This window comes from Anabrus simplex, chromosome 7 (genome assembly GCF_040414725.1).
Source record: "Anabrus simplex isolate iqAnaSimp1 chromosome 7, ASM4041472v1, whole genome shotgun sequence".
NCBI lineage: Eukaryota > Metazoa > Arthropoda > Insecta > Orthoptera > Tettigoniidae > Anabrus > Anabrus simplex.
In genome coordinates, this window is record NC_090271.1 from 31,716,585 (window position 1) to 31,732,718 (window position 16,134).

A 16,134-nucleotide genomic window follows, 5' to 3' on the forward strand; every position below is an offset into this window, starting at 1 on the left:
TTCATTTGTGATGCGATCCATCCATCTCACCTTCAGCATTCTTCTGTAACACCACATTTCAAAAGCTTCTGTTCTCTTTCTTTCTGAGCTAGTTATCGTCCCTGTTTCACTTCCATACAATGCCACACTCCAGAAGAAAGTGTACAGAAATATCTTTCTTATTCCTATATCAATGTTTGAAATAAGCAAATTTCTTTTCTTAAGAAAACTCTTCCTTGCTTGTGCTAGTCTGCATTTTATGTCCTCCTTTCTTCTGCCATCGTTAGTTATTTTACTACCTAAGTAACAATATTCACTTCCTTTCATACTTCATTTTTTAATCTAATATTTCCTGCATCACCTCCCTTCGTTCGACTGCACTCCATTACTTCTGTTTTGGACTTATTTATTTTCATCCAGTACTCCTTACCCAAGACTTCGTCCGTACCACTCAGCAGCTTCTCGAGATCGTCTGCAGTTTCAGATAAAATAACAATATCATCGGCAAATCTCAAGGTTTTGATTTCCTCTCCTTGGATTGTGATTCCCTTTCCAAATTCCTTTTTGATTTTCTTTACTGCCTGTTGTATGTAAACATTGAAAAGGAGGGGCGACAAACTACAGCCTTGCATCACTCCTTTCTGGATTGCTGCTACGTTTTCAAAGCCCTCGATTCTTATGATTGCAGACTGAGTTTTATACAGATTGTAGATAATTCTTCCTTCTCGGTATCTGATCCCAATCACCTTCAGAATCTTAAATAGTTTGGTCAATCAACATTATCTAATGCCTTTTCTAGATCTATGAATGCCGTGTACGTGGGTTGTCCTCCTTAATTCGATCCTCTAGGATCAGACGTAAAGTCAGGATTGCTTCATGTGTTCCTACATTTCTTCTATAGCCAAATTGATCTTCTCCCAACTCAGCATCCACTTGTTTTTCCATTCTTCTGTAAATAATACGTGTTAAAATTTTGCAGGCATGAGATACTAAACTAATGGTGCGATAATTTTCACACTTGCCAGCACCGGCTTTCTTGAGAATACCCATATCATGTTCAATGACAACAAGTTACCTAGAACTAACATGATTGGAGCTTACATCTTTTACGATTATAAATACAGGACTGTGTTGTAGTATACTTTGTCTTGTAAAGGCATGAACTGCAACATGACCTTTATATATTTCTTCTTTTCCTCTGTAACCTGAGATACACTGACTGACAGAGCAAATGCAACACCAAGAAGGAGTGGTCAGAACTTTATGCCAATTGCAGGGTAGACTGACGTCACTGAGGTATGCTCATGATGTGAAATGTGCCGCTGTGCTGCGCACGTAGCGAACGATAAATGGGACACGGCGTTGGCGAATGGCCCACTTCGTACCGTGATTTCTCAGCCGACAGTCATTGTAGAACGTGTTGTCGTGTGCCACAGGACACGTGTATAGCTAAGAATGCCAAGCCGCCGTCAACGGAGGCATTTCCAGCAGACAGACGACTTTACGAGGGGTATGGTGATCGGGCTGAGAAGGGCAGGTTGGTCGCTTCGTCAAATCGCAGCCGATACCCATAGAGATGTGTCCACGGTGCAGCGCCTGTGGCGAACATGGTTGGCGCAGGGACATGTGGCACGTGCGAGGGGTCCAGGCGCAGCCCGAGTGACGTCAGCACGCGAGGATTAGCGCATCCGCCGCCAAGCGGTGGCAGCTCCGCACGCCACGTCAACCGCCATTCTTCAGCATGTGCAAGACACCCTGGCTGTTCCAATATCGACCAGAACAATTTCCTGTCGATTGGTTGAAGGAGGCCTGCACTCCCGGCGTCCGCTCAGAAGACTACCATTGACTCCACAGCATAGACGTGCACGCCTGGCATGGTGCCGGGCTAGAGCGACTTGGATGAGGGAATGGCGGAACGTCGTGTTCTCCGATGAGTCACGCTTCTGTTCTGTCAGTGATAGTCACCGCAGACGAGTGTGGCGTCGGCGTGGAGGAAGGTCAAATCCGGCAGTAACTGTGGAGCGCCCTACCGCTAGACAACGCGGCATCATGGTTTGGGGCGCTATTGCGTATGATTCCACGTCACCTCTAGTGCGTATTCAAGGCACGTTAAATGCCCACCGCTACGTGCAGCATGTGCTGCGGCCGGTGGCACTCCCGTACCTTCAAGGGCTGCCCAGTGCTCTGTTTCAGCAGGATAATGCCCGCCCACACACTGCTCGCATCTCCCAACAGGCTCTACGAGGTGTACAGATGCTTCCGTGGCCAGCGTACTCTCCGGATCTCTCACCAATCGAACACGTGTGGGATCTCATTGGACGCCGTTTGCAAACTCTGCCCCAGCCTCGTACGGACGACCAACTGTGGCAAATGGTTGACAGAGAATGGAGAACCATCCCTCAGGACACCATCCGCACTCTTATTGACTCTGTACCTCAACGTGTTTCTGCGTGCATCGCCGCTCGCGGTGGTCCTACATCCTACTGAGTCGATGCCGTGCGCATTGTGTAACCTGCATATCGGTTTGAAATAAACATCAATTATTCGTCCATGCCGTCTCTGTTTTTTCCCCAACTTTCATCCCTTTTGAACCACTCCTTCTTGGTGTTGCATTTGCTCTGTCAGTCAGTGTATTTGCTTCGTGACTTCTGGTTTTAGTTCCAAGATTGAAGAAGTAGACTGGAGAAGTAGACTGGGCATTCATCACTTTCTGTGTTGTTCAGCGCACTGGTTTCTCCAGCATCTTCAGGTAGACAACCCGTGGCTGAGAATCAGGAGAGTGGCTGAGCACAATCTGAACTTCATGTAGTGAAAAGGAAAACCTGCAACCTGTTTTCCAGTGAGTGACCGGGTCAGGGATGTAATGAATGAATCATATATATAAGCTATTATTACGATGGGGTCGCCACTCCCAAAGTGATGTATTAATGAATGATAGATGCTACGAAATGAGAATGGAGAGTGTTGCTGGAATGAAAGATGACAGGGAAAACCGGAGTACCCGGAGAAAAACCTGTCCCGCCTCCGCTTTATCCAGCACAAATCTCACGTGGAATGACCGGGATTTGAACCACGGTATCCAGCGGTGAGAGGCCGACGCGCTGCCGTCTGAGCCACGGAGGCTCCAACTTCATGTAGTACCTGACTAAATATTATAGAACTCACTTTCGTGAAGGGAATCAGTTTGTAGTTCAGAAGCTTCGCAGGGGCACCAAAGTCTTTAAAATTAGTGTCCTTCATTTGCACAATCTTGTAAGGTCTTGATCTATTGATGCCTTTAAATTCTGATTAGTCCTAAGGGAGGGAAAAATTCATTAACCCGCATGGCTTCTTCAATGCAACTAGGTACGTTGTCCACTTCCTGAACACACGAGTCACCTGGAGTGGAATATTTCATTGTGATGCGCTTCACAACATTTTTGTCTATCAAAAAATCTAACACAGCAAACGAAATATGCACATTCCTATTCTGCAGAACACACGAGTCGCTCCATGTTATCAGTTCAATATTGTTCTCTGCAATTACTCGATCCAGTAGTACCCTGAATGCACTGGCGATATCATTTCCTGTTCTTCCTGATTGTACCTCAGTCCAGAGAGCGCAGTAAACTTTTCTTGTTGTTGACAAAATAACGGTCAAATTATACGTGTTCAATTTTCTTCTATAAAAGAAAGAACTTATTTCTGCCCTAGGACAAGCAATCACATTCTGTAGATCAAAACTTAATACAGGTATGTCCTTGTTTTTTCTGTCTCTATCTTTCAGCTCGAGACAGAGTTCTATTCAGGAAATGCTCTTCGTATTCTGTTTTCTGCTCCTCGGTTGTTATATGCTGACCCTCCGAAACCTTATAAGCTTCACACACATCGCAGCGATCATTCTTCGGCCTGTGAAAGTCTAGATTGTACTCCGTAACAAAGATACGCCTATACAAGCTCTGCTTCGTGGATTGCGGGGATGGTGATTTTGCAGATGTGATTGGATGAAAATATTATAAACTGTGTTTCTATTGGATCGCTGTTTTCTGCTCACATGCAACAAGGAAGTAAAAATGACAGGGTGTATCTGCTAGCCGGGAAAAAGGTGGAACAAAGAAGGTTCTATCTGCTCCACATCAAGTGTCGAGGTTACGGATGGTGGAAGCCTTCACTTTCCACCCCTCCCGGGGCCTTCATGGCCTGTACGGAGATGACTTTGCTTTACTTTTGCATGCAGTTTCACAAGAACAGCAATGGTGGTGGCATGGTCTTCCCTTGTGATCCTAAGGCTGGATCGAAGTTTTCGTTGGTGGAAGCACTCAAGCTTTTCCAAGTCACTTTATATAAACTTTGCATAACTTGAAACTTACTTTGGTGGACTTAACATTTGAAGTTTTTTTTTTTTTTTTTTTTTTTTTTTTTTTTTTTTTTTTTTTTTTTTTTTTTTTACGATGACCGGGGAAACTCCTTGCGAAGCCAAAGTTGAAGTTAGGTATTGCGTGAACTTGTTGGTAAGGCATTTCCTTTCAGCATGTTTCTTCCTTTTACTGCTGTCTTGTCCTAGTCATTCCACCAAGATGCTTCCTTCTCTTCCGGTATCGCACTTTCTTTTACACAGATTTCCTTATCTTCTTTTACAAGAGTTTCTTCGAAGAAGGTATATTCTTCTTCTATCCCCCCCAATCTCAGTTTTGCGTCATTTCGTGGAAAATTCTACCCCCCCCCCACACACACACACGGAGGCGGGTAGGTTACCTAGGAGAATGATGAACTCGACCGTGGAGGGTAAGAGAAGTACAGTAATACTAAGGCAGCAATAGTTAGGGTCAGTGGTAAGTTAATGATAAAGGGTGTTGAAACTAACGAGGCCACAGAACTAGTTACAAATATAAGATTTTGGAGGAACTTCGTTAATTCAAGAGGCTTTCAGACTGAATGCTGAAAGGCGTAAGACTACTTTTTCTTCTTTCCTGGCCGTATGTGTGTCCACAGTGGGCACTCCTAAGTATCAATCAGGGTCGGCTCTTCTGATCCCTAGAGAGTACTCCCTGCGGCTGGATGTCTCCGCCACGGGAATGCCGCTTCCATTCAAGGCCTTTTCGGCTGTGCGATAAGGGTTTGATTATATAATAATAAATAAATAAATAAAACATTCAATCTATCGATGAACTTCATTTTTCGAGGAATAGGGTATGGTCCTTTCTTTTCTCTTCGTCATTATAAGTTGTTAGGCCGATGTAGGCCAACTAGCAAATCATACCGGTTAAAGCGCCGCTTAAGTACAGGTACGAGGAGTTTTTTCCTGACGACTCTGCGTCTCCACGTGTTATATTCAGCTGCCATGGCACCACCTCCCCTTCAGCAGCAGCTTCAGAACTGTGTGCCACCTGAAACTGGAGAAATAGTAACACATTCTTAGTGTCTTTACATCATACTTGTGTCTCTTGGAAAGATAAACAGAATTGTGTGTGTTTGTAATACTTTCCCTGAGGATTTGATTAACTAGGATTTCGTAAGGGATATTCTATCTACAGGAAATAAAATTAAAAAGTACAGATTTTTCTGTACACTTCAAACTTTTGCCCCATACTTAGCCTTTATTTCCAATCAGGATACACTGAAGTCAAAAGTAGGTTAAATTTATTTCTAGTCTGTCTGTCTGTTTATTTTTTATTTTTTACGGCGGAATTTAGAAAGGGAATCATAATCCAAAGAGAGGAAATTTTAACTCTGAGATTTGCCGATGAGTCTACTAAAGATCTGGAGAAATTACTGAATGGAATGGGCACGGTATTGGAGAAGGTGTACTAGATGGAAATATATACATCCAAAACAAAAGTAATGGAGTGCAGTCCAAACAAGTCAGGTGAAGTAGGCAATATTAGATTAGGAAATGGAGTCTAAAAGGAATTAGATGACTTGGGTAGTAGAATAATTAACGGTGCCAGAATTAAGGAGGACATGGAATTTAGAGTAGCACAAGCAAAGAAGGCCTTTCTTAGGAAGATAAATTAAAATTATGTTTTTGATGATTTTCATTTGGAGCGTGGCATTTTATTGAAGAGAAACATGGACGATAACTAACTCAGAAAGGAAGAGAATAGACGCTTTTGAAATGCTTTAGGAAAAATGAAATGGCGTATGGCTCTTAGTGCCGGGAGTGTCCGAAGATAATTTCGATTCGCCCGATGTAGGTCTTTTGATTTGTCTCCCGTAGGAGGCCTGCGCGTCGTGATGAGGATGAAATGGTGATGAAGACGACACATACATCGTGCCAGCGGAATTAACCAATTATGGTTAAAATTCCAGACCCTGCCGGGAATCGAACGCGTGACCCCTGTGACCAAAGCCAGCACGCTAACCATTTAGCCATCGAGCCGGACATGCTCTAGATGAGCTGGGTGGATCGAATCACGAGTGAAGAGACAGTGAATCGCATTAGTGAGAGGAGAAATATTTAATAGCATTTGTCCTAAAGAAGAGGACACATAATAATAATAATAATAATAATAATAATAATAATAATAATAATAATAATAATAATAATAATAATAATAATAATAATAATAATAATAATAATGGTTTTACGTAAAAGCCTCCGTGGCTCAGGCGGCAGCCTCTCACCCCTGGGCTCCGTGGTTCAAATCCCGGCCACACAATGTGAGATTTGTGCTGGACAAAGTGGAGGCCGGACAGGTTTTTCTACGAGTGCTCCAGTTTTACCTGTCATCTTTCATTTCAGCAATACTCTCCAGTATTATTTCATTTCATCTGTCAGTCGTTAATCACTGCTCCAGAGGAGTGCGACAGGCTTCGACAGCCGGCACAATTTCTATCCTCGCCGCTGGATGGGGGCTTCATTCTTTCGATTCCTGACCCGGTCGAATGACTGGAAATAGGCTGAAAATTTTCATTTTCATATTGGCTTTATGTCCCACTAACTACTTTCACGGTTTTCTGAGGCGCCGATGTGCCTGAATTCAGTCTCGCAGGAGTTCTTTTACGTGCCAGCAAATCTACCAACATGAGGCCGACACATCTTCAGCAGACACCTAGAACTTGTTCAAGTAGTTTTTGAGGGAAGTGTAGGCAGTAAGAAGAATGGAGGTAGACCAAGAGGAGAGTATGACATAGAGATTAGAGTTGAAGTATGATGTAATAGTTACGGTATGTAGAAATGAAAAGGTTAGCACAGGATAGGGTGGCATGGAGAGCTACACCAAGCCAGTGTATGGCTTGATGACCCAAACAACGACAGCTATATAGAATTCCCCGAAATTTGGTATTAAATTTGAAGGACAGAGGAGTTGAGCTCTGGGATAAATAGGTCTAATTATTCGTAACCACATCAGGTCACTGATTGTATAGCGATGTAAAATACTAAGATTAACACAAAGCAATAATATGTAACGTGGAGGAAACTTAATATTAACGAGTCCTTTAGGAATCAAAAACAACAAAGAAACATGGAGAAACGGGTATCATTACTAACGATCCGTCGGGTTTATCAACAGGGGTAGTACCGAACTGATCCGATGGACGAAACGTTCCAAAGATACAGTCACTCGCATAAGTATTCGTCCATCTGTCCTGTTCATATATTGAACATCAAAAAAGAATTACAAGGCTTCGGGTACGTTCAGAAACAAATACGCAGTGCATATGCAATATATACGTACAATAATACCGGCAGAATATACATCTTGCACGTCAATACTAGTTAGTAAATGATAATGAGTGTGGTTGGGCTAGGAAATGTCAACGTAAAAGTATTCATCCACCTTGTGCACTGGCTTGTAGAACGAACCCAGCATTGAGGAAATGAGACACATCACCAAGCTCAGTCCATCAGTGATACGGACAGTGTCGGTGAGTTAACACCTAGTGCATGCCTTGAGTATAATGGGTAAGATAAGGGAACGAACTGTTGTTGAACGCCAACGAATTATCCAACTCCACCAACTTGGTAATTCGCAACGAGTAATTGCTGAAAAAACCGGAATACCGCGAACTACAGTCGCAAGTATCATTCAGCGATATAAGACCAGTGCAACTGTACTCAACAGAGCAAGACCTGGGCGGCCAAGGAAGCTGACAGCACGCGAAGAGCGAAGGATTATACGCACCGTCCAGAAAAATCCTCATGTGTCTGCACCTGTGCTTCGAACAGAAGTACAAACCTCCACTGGGAAGAACATCAGTACCGACACCGTACGACGTGTGTTACACAGGGCTGGTTTGCAGGGGCGTACAAGTCGGAAGAAGCCCTGGATAAGTGAGGTGAACCGTAAGAAGAGGCTGGCGTTTGCCAAACAGTACGTTATGAAGCCACCAGCATTTTGGAAACGCGTGTTGTTTACGGACGAGAGCAAATTCTGTTTATTTAATTGCTCTGGAAAGCGACGTGCATGGAGAAAGAAGAACGCCGAGCTCCAAAGTCAAAATCTGCAAGCAACCGTAAAATATGGAGGAGGTTCCATAATGGTATGGGGTGTATGTCGGCGGCTGGGGTAGGCAACTGCCATATAATACCTGAACGAATGGATAAGATGGTGTATTTGAATATATTAAAGCAACACTTGCCACCCAGCGTAGCAAAATTGGGTCTTAGTAGTGGATACTTCTTCCAGCAAGATAATGACCCTAAGCACACTGCTCGGGTTGTTCGGGAATGGCTACTCTACAATACACCTCATGTGCTGCAGACACCACCCCAGTCCCCAGACTTAAACCCCATAGAGCATTTATGGGCGAAATTAAAGTGTGAATTGAGCAAGCAGCGTATTCCCAATAAAGAAGCTCTGAAGCAATCCTTCATGGAAGAATGGCACAAAATAGGCCCGGAAGTGACTGAAAAACTGGTGACATCCATGGTGAAACGCCTTCAAGCCGTGATTGATTCCAAAGGACGTTCGACGCGCTTCTGATACTTAGGCAATGACTGAACATTCCTTGAGTTCTTATTGTGGATGAATACTTTTGCAACGTGACTTTCCTGCAAGCAGTGCGATTGTTTTCTATTTATTCCAAATGCCAGCGCTTAGGGTGTTATAAATTATGTCCTCAGCTGTTCAGATGGCAAATAAAACATACTATTACTTGTTTACAATTAACTTCTTTATTGTATTGGTGCTGTGGGCTATTGCCCTAACATGACGAACGCGGACGAATACTTATGCGAGTAACTGTATATTTCTGCCATAACGAAAGGTCGCGGTTGAACTGGTCCGACGGGTAGTTGTCAGGTGGACGCAGAATTCCCGAATATGTCACTAACCTGATCCGCCACCCTTCAACAACTTCCTCATTTCTCTACACTCAGTGTCAGTGCAGTGTAGTACTGCTAGAAGGGTACAATGTTAAGTGAGAGGGGCTTTAACTTAGTCGTGAATACATATTCAAAACGTGACAAGAAACAATCGGGTCAAAAAGTGGCGATCCTCAGCTAACTGAAAAGCCACTATATACAGGGTTATTCGCCAAACATGTTACACGCAAATAACTTCTAAACCATTGAAGATATCAGCATTCTGTTTTCATATTCGTAAATGGTACGCAGCGTCCTGTAAAATAACGTGCTACATAGTCTCATGGGGGTGATTAACAACCGTGATATTGAAACTAACTCCATTTTTTAAAATGGAACGGCACAAATTCATACAGCTGATTTAAAATTTCATCTGCGTACAAGTTCAAATATGTCAGTATTTTCAAAATCGGACAATTACTTTTTGAGATATAAGTACGAACAGCAAGTGCTGTTTTGCATGCCGCATTAGACGGCGTGAAGTCGGGCAAGGACATATTGAGATGCAAGCAGTTTCCTGGGAGTGAGTTCAGCCACAGAACGGATACCAGGCATGTAAGCACCTCGTACACATGTGCAAAGTGTGTATGAACTGGCGAACACAGGACAGAAAGGGTTGATGTGTTTAAAAGGAATAGAATAAGTACTTTGCCTTGAACGGAACATAACGAAAGCTATAATTGTCACTTGTTTTAGTGTACAGTTCATACTACTCTATGAGTTGAGACATAAACATAATACAAAATACCGGAAGACCTCCTTCTAGAAAAGCAAATGGTCAGAACCGATCGTGGTGAGATGGCAGAAACGCTATTATTTATGTTTTATTTTACACGCATTAATCTCCGCAGAGCTCCAGCGCGACTGTAGTAGCGTGCATTCGGGAGAGCGTAGGTTCGAGTCCTGCCTCGCCCAACCTGAAAGTGATTTTCATGGTGTTCCATGTTCAACACCAGGCAAAAACCGGATAGGTACCTTTGTGATAGGCCACGGCCGACTTCCTTTCCAAATCCTTCCCATTCCCATCCGTGAGAAAAAAAAAACGCTAAATTGAGCGCAAACTATTATGTCAAAACAAAAGAATTTTGATCTCCCTTCCCCGTTGTGTGTTCGCCAGTCATACAATAACGTTACGCGCAAGTCACCTACGGGTGTCAAATAGAAAGACCTGCACCTGGCGAGCCGAACCCGTTCTGGGATATCCCGGCACTAAAAGCCATACGACATTTCATTTCATACAATAACGTTGCACACCCAGGGTATGTTACGGTACATCATATTATGTTTACAGTGCATGCCTGGTATCCGTTCTGTGGCTGGAATCAAGGCCAGGAAGCAGCTTGCGCCTCAATATGGCCATGCCCGACTCACGCCGTCTGATGCGGCAGCAAAACCGCGCAGTGTTCTTATTTATATCTCAAAAAGTAATTGTCCGATTTTGAAAATACTTACATTTTTGAATTTGAACGCAGTTCAACTTTTAGGCCAGCTGTATGAAATTGTGCCGTTCCATTTAAACATATGGAGTTAGTATCAATATCTCGGTTATTAATCACCCGTGAGACTAAGTAGCACGTTATTTTACAAGGCCCTGGGTGCGATTTACGAATATGAAAACAGAATGCCGATATCTTTAATGGTTTAGAAGTTATTTCTGTGTAATATGTTAGGTGAATAACCCTGTATATATATATATACACTTATATATTCTCTTGTGTAATTTTATTGAGACGGTTGGTATAATGTATGAGTGGACGATAAGATTTCTTCGATCCTTGGTTTTCATATTTTAGCGTCGGTCCAGTTCGACCCCACCTACTGTGCTAATCATCAGACCAATTCGAAAACACCTTGTCAACAGAGAATCGATAACTTACTCCTTAATTAGTACATAAATACTTTAGATTGGTTTTGAAGAGATGGTAGAAAATGAGGAAATCAGTTCGACGAAAGGCATTTGCTGTTGTAGAAAGTCAGTAGAATACGGAACGATGTTGCAGTGTTTGGTTCAAATGAGAAACATGGAGTAGTGGTCTATTTCGGGTTCTACATACAACGGGAAATGTGGTAACAAAGATATACATTTACGAGTATCGTTAGTAAACTCTTTGAAGAAAGCAGAAATATGTACTTCAGACATTTACTTAAGTCCAACATGTTAAATGTGACAGGATTTGTTGGTATAAAACTATCTAAGGACAGGGACACGGGCTTTCATACTGAACGCAAAGAACGAGAATACGTGGCAAATTTTACAGACTTCGTGGTGATGACCAAATGGGGGAGCCGAAATAAATGATAGGAAAAACATATGTACAGGAGTGTAATTACAGATATAGCTACATACTGTAAGTTCGAATAAAAGTCAAAAGACGGTATTTTTCTTCGTCAATATACTAAATATCATGAATAATTCCAAGATCTTCAAACTGAGTAACAGCCTTCAGTGGAGTGGCATTTATTTCATATCCATGGTTATGATCACATTCATTTAGGACTAGTATTCCATCTCCGTCTAGTCCATCTAGTCACTCAGTCGTACCACAATTTACAAGCATTTTTAGTATACTCACAATAACATCAATTAACTATATTTTCGAAGACTTTTGGATCATCTGCGCATAGTAATATTTCAGCCACAAACGGAGTAAACAGTAGAAATGATAGAATTCCGCCTTGTGGGAAGACAAGTGATTCATTTAACCAGGAGAACATGGAGCCTCCACTCACTGTTCACGATCGAGAAGACAGCTTGTTATTATAAGGGTTAATAGATTGTCATGGATATTACACCTTTGGTATAGTTAGTTTATAATGAGATTATGGTTTATAGAGTCCAACGTTTTACCCAGGTAAATGACCTACATTTGCGTCTTATTAGGAAGTAACAAATTGATTGACATCAGATAGGTTTGTTAGGCATGATTTACTCACCATAATCCCGTGTTCCTTGTGTGAAATGATAGGGTCTGTGAAATACATGAGACGAGAGTGGAAAATTATATAAATGATTGTTAAAATTTATTTTATTTATTTATTTATTTAGGATCGTCAACAGCATAACGCCGAATTACTAAGACCCGAGCTATGTACAATAGATACTATACTAAAATTTACAACAGTAAAAATTATGCACAATAAAAACATAACTAAAAACATTTATAATACATACATATATATATATCATATGTAATACATATAATACAATAAAATCGTATATAATACATATTTACATAAACAACGACATTAACAAAGGAAAATACATTTACAGTAAATACACGAGCGGAAACAGGAAAGAACAAGAAGGAAAATTAAGTTACATGAGAAATATCATGACAGAAGGAAGGAAAGTACTAAGATGTCTAGGTTCTTGTTGATAGATAAGGTATTACACATTGCTGGAATACGTACAGAAAAGGACCTTTGGGTGAGAGAAAGGCGGAAGTAAGGAATATGGAATAAGGTCTTCATTCTGGTACTATGCAGGCGTGGTTCTGCCTTTAGGTCACATGGTCACGTGCCCCTCCACCGATTAAAACTATTATAAATCAGAACAACATTATGCACGATTACTGTCACAACCACCTTCAGTGAGTTCAAGAGGCTATGATTTACCATGGTTGTTCTTGTTCTAGCAGCCCTGGACTAAACTAGGCAACATAGTAAAGGTCTAATCCTGTATGGGACCGACTCGTTCTTATACCTGAACATCATCCCCTCATTCTGTGAGCTGTGAGGGGAGAAGGGGGTTATGGCAAATTCCATTGACCGGTCACAGTATTTCTACGACGTGACACTTCAGCGCTAGTTCGTATTTTGAACTTACTTCTCCTACAGCCGACTAGATAGCACGCAGCTACACTTTCTTGTCGGCACATGTATTATTAACGCGCGCAAAAAGTAGTGTTTGTAGCAAACCTGTTATTAGATTAATCGTGTCCATCGGTGTCGATGTTCATTGTAAGTCTGAAAAGTGTGTGAAGATTAGTGTGATGTATCGGAGTGTATTCCTGTGCGAGCATAAGTGTTTTTAAAATGAATCAAGTGAGCTACTTACAAACAAAATCTCTTAATTACGAAAACAGATTATTAGCTAAAGAAATGGGCCGACCAAGACCAGAGCTTAGCATAAATCGTTCAAAGATAAAAATAGAACCTACGATCGCAGTTTTATATACAAGAAATAAAAAGGGAAGATTAATTTAATTGATTTAATTGATTCCTAGTGTTCCTAGTATATTGAATGTGCCCCACTCATTTTTATAATCACGAGCCGCCACTGGTACTATGGGATGGGACGTGGAAGGGGAATAAGTAAACGAAATCTGGAGACCAAAATAGACCATAGCTGCTTTGTACAGTAGCTTTAGGTCAGCTAATTTCCTCCGAGTTTCCCCCTGTGGGTGGGGGCGGTAGAATAACACCCACGGTATCCCCTGCCTGTCGTAAGAGGCGACTAAAAGGGCCCCAGGGGCTCTGAACTTCGGAGCGTGGGTTGGCAACCACGGGGCCCTTAGCTGAATCCTGGCATTGCTTCCACTTACTTGTGCCAGGCTCCTCACTTTCATCTATCCTGTCCGACCTCACTTGGTCAACTCTTGTTCCTTTCCGACCCCGACGCTATTAGGTTTGCGAGGGCTAGGGTGTCTTTCATTTTCATGCCCTTCGTGGCCCTTGTCTTCCTTTGGCCGATATCTTCATTTTTCGAAGTGTCGGATCCCTTCCATTTTTTTCCCTCTGATTAGTGTTATATAGAGGATGGTTGCCTAGTTGTACTTCCTCTTAAAACAATAATCACCACCACCACCTTCCTCCGAGTAGAGAGAGTTTTGAGTTTCAATTTCCCAAGCACTTGGATAGTGCTTAAATGGCGACATGTAGGGACCCTGGATCTGACGATAGCACAGAGAAAAAAGATTGTACACGGTCAAGGTGGCTGAGATTTGAAGAAGCAGAATTGGACCAGACTGGAGAGGCGTATTCAACAATTCGGTAAAATACAAGAAACGTAGAATGCTCTGAGGGCATTTACAACTGTGATAACAGTAAACATCTACCGGGCGAGGTGGCCGTGCGGTTAGGGGCGCGCAGCTGTGAGCTTTCATGCGGGAGATAGTGGGTTCAAATCCCACTGTCGGCAGCCCTGAAGGTGGTTTTCCGTGGTTTCCCATTTTCACACCAGGTGAATTCTGGGGCTGTACCTTAATTAAGGACACGACAGCTTCCTTTCCAATCCTAGGCCTTTTCTAACCCATCGTCACCATAAGACCTATCTGTGTCAGTACGACGCAAAACAAATAGCAAAGAAAACCACTAGAGTAAACTAAGGAGTGACGTAGCACGTGAGGTGACCGTGTTTATGTGTGAGACAAACAACCATTTACAATGAACTATTACGAAGCGATTTCCCTTACGAACAGATCTCTCGATTTGTTTAAAAAATCTAAATTTTCAGTATTTACACAGGTGTGAAACTTTTGATAACATTATTCCACTCTTCGAGATAAGTAACAACCAACCCAGTTAGGTTGCAGATAACCAAGATTGCGTGCCAACAGTCACCACAACCCTTCTAACAATTTAAGGTTTACACGGTTCAATTAGCGAATTTCCACCTAATTAAACTGTAGGTATATTGAATTGACACGTTGAATTTCACATCAGAGAATAATTTCCAGCACAAAAATGTTCGCATCTTTAAAAATTACCAAATACGAAGCCGAATGTCACTCCCAGGTGCAATGTAGTAAAATTAACTCGCGTCGTTCCGACATTTTGAATCGCTGAATACGGGAGCATCATTGTAGCGATGCACTTCAGACATCCACAGATGAGAGGTAATTCATCAAGGATCTGACTTACCAAGATGATGATTAAGGTAAAACCTTCGATAACATACAGTTGAAACTAACAGTACTGCCCTAGGGAACAGGCATATACAGCAGAAGCAACGGTCTCTCATGAAATAATATTAAAAAAATCATTTTGGTCCCAATAGTAGAAATTATCACCCACCACACAAGTTTTAAGACTAGAAAGCACTAAATGAGCATGCTAGGGTGGTTCGAAGATACACACGACCCCTTAGAGGGAAACCTCTACCGGCATCTTGCCTGTGTCGGAGCATCACATCACAACAAACCGTTTCATGCGGCAGGCACAAAAGTGCGTGCGCTTCAAAAACAGTTGAAAGTGGAGCGGCGAAGCTCACCAATACCAGGTTCGTAAACAACAATGTGTCACTAACATCCAATAACGAAGTGATTGGCCGTCGATATATAATTTAGTCCAATCAGGTCTTTTATATGCATAACAATTAGCTATTTACGTCCAATTGCTGTGTAGTATTACATGGCGCATGGTTAAATTATGCTTTCCTTTCTGCTTTTAAATCCCACATGTTCGAATTTCAGGTGTAGCGGTAATCCCACATAGTCCTCATGATTATACCGCTACACTGTGGGAGAATCGATCGATCTGCTTGAAGGTTTTTCAATCATCTGCAAAGAGAAGGTTTTACATGAATGATGGGAGACGTTATTGATGAGGTCATCAATAAACAAGGCAAAAAGGAAGGGACCTAGGACACTGCCCTGTGTGACACCAGAGAGGGTGGTGGTGGGAGAAAAACTTCATCCATCAAGGACCACGCGCTGTACTCCTTCGCTCAGAAAGCTATTAATTAGAGCTAGGATTCTCCCATGCACGTTAAACCGTTCAGAAAGTTTGTGTGCAAGAAGCGTGTGATCCACAGTATCGAAGGCCTTCACGATATAGATGTAGCATACATCAAGTTGAGAGGCCGTGTGGATGACAGACGTGGCTGATGGAGGAGGATAGCCAAGTTAGTTAAGCATGAGCTTCCAGGA

The 16,134-nt window shown here is 42.3% G+C and overlaps 1 protein-coding gene across 1 annotated transcript in view; it reads right to left on the reverse strand.

Moving 5' to 3' along the window:
* LOC136877219 (hemolymph lipopolysaccharide-binding protein) overlaps window positions 1–16,134 on the reverse strand; it is a 94,553-nt gene that overhangs the window by 39,485 nt on the left and 38,934 nt on the right. Inside the window, exon 3 of the mRNA XM_067151068.2 lies at window positions 5,219–5,351. Within this exon, the coding sequence (XP_067007169.2) occupies window positions 5,219–5,351 (133 nt within the window). The remainder of the gene's footprint in view (window positions 1–5,218; window positions 5,352–16,134) is intronic.